Here is a 5189-nt window from a genome sequence, read left to right as displayed (position 1 = left end):
TCGCGCGCGAACTTTCGAACCTTGGCGGTAAAATTCCTGCCAGATGTGATGTAGTCAATCACACATTAAATGCGGGACGCGTACTGTCTTGCCCAGCCTATCCTTATGGCAATTTGATGCATTCGTCTTTTGGTCTTATGATCAGCTGTTGGTTTTGTTTTACAGTTCGCATCGGCCAAAGCTCTCGCTGCATTATACACACAATAATTGATAGCCCAGAGGTCGGATTCACCGGAAAAATGTCCATGAAACTTGTCATCCATTTCAGCCAGATCTTTAGGCTTGAGAGAAACCTTGGTGTTGATGTTCCATGGGTCGTGAAGCATCACTCTTCATCTATTAAATGCCAGCCCGCGATTGGTCTTAGTGTCGCCTCTCTTTCTTTGTTGCCAGCTTGTTCTAGCTGTGGTAGAGTAGGCGTTCCGCTTACATAGTCCCTTTTACGGAGTAGTTCAGCATGGTTTCTCAGACGTTGCTGCGAAAAGTGCGATAGCTCCAGGTATTTCTCGCACCACGGAGCATGCAAGGATAAGGCTGCTTACTCTGAGAGGTCGCCCGGTATCCCAGAGTCACCGTTCTAGACACGTCAACCAGGTGCCATTCAGCTTTCGACACGGTTTTCACACCTCCGCTTGGGGGTTAATTCCTTCGGGACCACCCCTGGACAACTGTCCGCGACTGCCTATTTATTTTTGTAACAATATTCAGCAGAAACCCTTGGTACAGTGACCCTCTATCCGCAACCCGATGACGCGTTCGGTGGCTTTGTCATAGGCCCTTCGGTTTGATTCTAGAGGAATCAAAACCGAACAAATAAAAATATTGTTTCCATGTACAAATCTTAAATATAAAGTTCTATAGTGAGAATACTTAAGTTGGAGTTAATTAACATATGGGGATACTAAATTCTATAACATGCATCAAAAAACAGTGAAATATAATATTCAATAATGAAGAAAGTACAATTATAAAAAAAACTAGGAAAATATATAAATGGATAAATTGGTAGATAGAACTAAAGTAATCATAGTTTAACAATTATGCGTTGCCTTTCTGAAATCACAATCTGCATGCATTCGGATAAAGGATATTTACATAAGATTAAACAATGATTATTTGTCAGAAAGTAGCTGAGTAGCATGTCAGCGGTTTACTCAGGCGGAGCAATGACGTCTTGATCGATTGGCAGGACGTGTATTTTCGAAGCAGGACGTTTCATCGTGGAATCAGCTGGGCGGATTGTAACTAATCGGGTTGCATTGTCTCGTCCTGGGTGTATTTCAGTAATGCGACCGATTCGCCATTTCATTGGTGGCAGGTTGTCGTCACGAACGATCACCATGGCTCCTGGAATGAGAAGATTGGTCTTTGAAAGAGACCACTTGTTCCGCTGCTGCAGCTGATTAAGATACTCGTTCTGCTAACGCTGCCGAAAATTCTAAAACATTTTCTGCAGATGGTCGTAGCGATTAAGGCGATTTTCGCGAGCATCTCGCAAATCTGAATGTGGTACCGCAGTCAATGAGTCTCCAATTAGAAAGTGTCCAGGTGTCAAAGGATATAGATCATTAGGATCATTGGGATTTAGAGTCAAGGGACGCGAGTTTAGACAAGCCTCGACTTGCGTTAAGTCCGTATAGTTCCTCATACGTGAGTCGCGTTTCTCCTATTACTCGAGTTACATGCCTTATTGCAGATTTAACAGCACTTTCCCAAAGCCCTCCAAAATGAGGTGCATTAGGAGGAATAATATGCCAGGAAATTTGATCTTTTGCTAAGAAATCGGTTACATTTCGTTGAAAATCGCTAACCTGTAGTAGCCTGCTTAGTTCGTTCAGTCGGTTGCGCGCTCCGACAAAATTGGTACCGTTGTCGGAATGAATATGTTGACATTGACCGCGGCGAGATACAAAACGACGTAAAGAATTCAAAAAAGCGTCCGTGCTCAAATCTTGAGCAAGTTCAATATATAAAGCTTTAGTTGCAAAACACACGGAGATACGCATGTAAGCCTTGAGAGTTACTTTAGATCGTATAGTGCCCTTTATTCGAAATGGCCCAGCGTAGTCAACTCAGCAAGTATAAAATGAACGTCTCGGAGTGACACGTGCCTCTGGAAAATTTCCCATTATATATTCGGTACCTAAAGGGCGAGCTCTGAAACATGTTGCGCATTTTCGAAGGACATTTTTTATAGTGTTTTTACAGAAAATATGCCAGTCCTGATTTTTTAGAGAAGCCATCACCGCTTGGCATCCACTAAGCATTAATTTTAAATGTTCGTTAGAAATGATAAGAATAGTTAGTGGATTGCTTGGTGATAATATGATAGGATGTTTCTGCTCAAATGATAAAGGAGCACTCACCAAGCAGCCGCCCACTCTGAGAAGTCCGTGCGCATCTAAAAATGTATTAAAAGAATACAATCTGCTTTTATTTGAAATTTGCTTCGACTCTTGGATATCACGAATTTCGCGTAAAAAATCTTGAGTGTGAGCAAGCTTCAAAAGTCTTAATAATGCATAAGCACTTTCGGAAACTTCGAGGTAACCTACCTTCCGAAGCTCTTTCGCCCTTTTAACATTTTCTATGAATCGCAAGCAGTACGCTGTTACTATAATTAAACGGTGTGGTGATGAATATCGCTCAAGTAATGTAAAGTCCGGTTGCGCGGTTAGAAGAAGATTCGCTTTACGTTTTTGCGTTTCCGGTAACTTGTCGAGTTCTTCGCTGGTCAGGTCACGTTTCGCAGGCCAGTTTTCTATAGATTGAAAGAGCCAATCTGGTACCTTCTACCAAAGTTCCTGGTCGCAGAGATCCTCTGGATTGATTCCGCGAGAAATGAGATAAGCTGCATTATCTCCGGATTGCACATGATTCCAGTTGTCATAAGTCAGGCTTTGAATTTCGCTCGTTCGGTTAACTACGAAAGTTGGCCATCGAGTAGGTGATGACAGGATCCAAACCAAAGTTATAGTTGAGTCAGACCAAAAATATTTTCCGTCGATTTTCACGGTCAGTGCTGCACTTACTGTCTCAGTCAAGTGTGCTAGCACCAAGGCGGCTTGGAATTCCAGCCGGGGAAAGTTTATTTGTTTAAGCGGAGCGACTTGTGACTTGGCGCACAGCAAACGTACAGTGCGATTCCCGATAGAGTCAGACGACCGTAAATATATGCAAGTGCCGTATGCTACTGTCGAGGCATCACTGAATCCATAGTTTTGCACAGTTACAAGATTTTTGCCAAGAACGAATCGCGGTACCGAAATTTCATTCAGTGCCTTGAGTTGACCGTGATATTCTTTCCATACAGTGTGGAGATTTTGCGGTAGAGTCTCATCCCAAGCGAGTTTTAATTGCCACAGACATTGAAGAATGATTTTAGCACGGATCACCGCTGGACCAACGAGGTCTAATGGGTCAAAAATCTGAGCAAAAATTGATATTATTGTCCTTTTTGCAGCACAGGATTGTGATGTCTGCTGTACACAGTATTTTAATTTATCGATGACAGGTGTCCATAATAATCCTAACGTTTTTGGATCTTTATCTGTTTGAATCATTCTTTCCGATCCTGAATGATTCGATTCTTCGAATACGTATGGGTTATTCGAAGCCCATTTTCGAAGGTCCATTCCTGCGGCTAAGAGAAGATGAATAATTTTTGTTTTTACTTTCCTTGCTTCCTCCACCTTGTTTGCCCCCGTAAGTAGATCGTCCACGTAGAAATCTCGCATGACGACCTGACTGGCGGTGGGGTAGTCTTCTTTATTTTCTTCACCAATTTGTCGCAAGGCCCGCGTTGCTAAGAAAGGAGCTGACGCGTTGCCCTAGTTGACTGTAATGAGTCGAAAATGCTGAATTGGCTTAGAAGCGTCCGTTCTCCACACAATTCTTTGTAAATTTTGTTGACTTTAAGTGACCTTAATTTGCCGATACATTTGGGCAATATCAGCAGAGTGTACAATAGGATACTGGCGAAATCGCAAAGTGATTAAAAAAGGTCGTTTGGAACGACTGGACCGACTCGCTGAACCTCATTTAATGAGAGACCGGAAGAAGTTTTTGCAGATCCATCGAAGACAACGCGCAATTTGGTAGTAGTTCTGCCTTCTTTAAATACTGCATGGTGAGGTAAATAATTTACGTGTCCATCGGTATGTACTTCTTCTTCTGGAATTTGAACCATATGTTGTTTATCTTGATAATCGTTCATAAACTCAATATACTTATCATTTAACTCAGGACATTTCTCCCTCTTACGCTCCATCGCAAATAACCGTTTTTCTGCCATTTTCAGAAAGTACCCAAGTTCATTGACCTCGTCCTTAAAGGGAATTGTCACGATGAATCGTCCTTCAGGGTCACGCTTAGTCGTTGACAGAAACTGGTGCTCACAGAAGTCACGTGAATCCAGTTCTGGTTGATCCCTTTTGACTGAATAAATTACCGAATCATCTAAATTACCGAATGCGTAGCGTCTCTCCTGAATAGATAAATCAGGGATAAAGTGCTTTTAGGCTCCCCGTTACATAGAGTGCAGCACGACTTTCAGGCAGACTGCTCTGTAGATGCTGCGGTCCATTCTGCAGTCAAACAATTGAAGTAAATGCGGAAACAGGGAGGGTATGATGTGGGCATCTTCTTGGACATAAAGGGTGCCTTCAGAAATCCAGTATTCATCGGTCGGAAGGCTTCGAGGTTTCACATGCCAGACCAGCTAGTATGTTTTATACTAAGCATGCTATATCGGAGACAAATCAAAGCCAGATGAGACGAGGATTCAGTCAAGGAGTAGCGTCGTGAGGAAGATTGCAGGGAGAGCTCCGTCACACCATTTGCGCAGCATTTGATTGAACGGTTTTTTCATAGGCTAAATAAGGAAGCCCAGTGAAACACAAAATTTAAAGAAGTCTTCACGAAGTAATATGATAATGTAAGCTTCTCGCGGATGACATTGGAATTATAATCTGAGGGACTCACCCATAAAGGTTGACGCGTCTTACAAGATGACAGTTGCGCGTCGTAGACATCTGGGGCGACAGTTCAGGGCTCTCAGTAAATCCGAGAATGATCAAACCAGTCATTTTCAGAATAAAGTGCAAAGTGTTGAGACTTGACACCTCGGCATTCCGTAGTAGGGTCTAATGATGTCAGACTCAGTTAAATATCTGGTGGTAATCCTGAAT

General features: G+C 42.6%; 1 protein-coding gene across 1 annotated transcript; it reads right to left on the bottom strand.

Moving 5' to 3' along the window:
* Positions 1–2792: 2792 nt before the first annotated feature.
* On the bottom strand, positions 2793–3737 carry LOC117175382. Its single transcript, XM_033365091.1, has one exon. The coding sequence runs from the start codon at positions 3735–3737 to the stop codon at positions 2793–2795; it is 945 nt and encodes a 314-aa protein (XP_033220982.1).
* Between the last annotated feature and the right edge of the window lie 1452 nt (positions 3738–5189).

This window comes from Belonocnema kinseyi, chromosome 6 (genome assembly GCF_010883055.1).
Source record: "Belonocnema kinseyi isolate 2016_QV_RU_SX_M_011 chromosome 6, B_treatae_v1, whole genome shotgun sequence".
Taxonomy (NCBI): domain Eukaryota; kingdom Metazoa; phylum Arthropoda; class Insecta; order Hymenoptera; family Cynipidae; genus Belonocnema; species Belonocnema kinseyi.
Note: the sequence above shows the minus strand (reverse complement) of the source record. Positions and strands in the feature narration are given on the sequence as shown.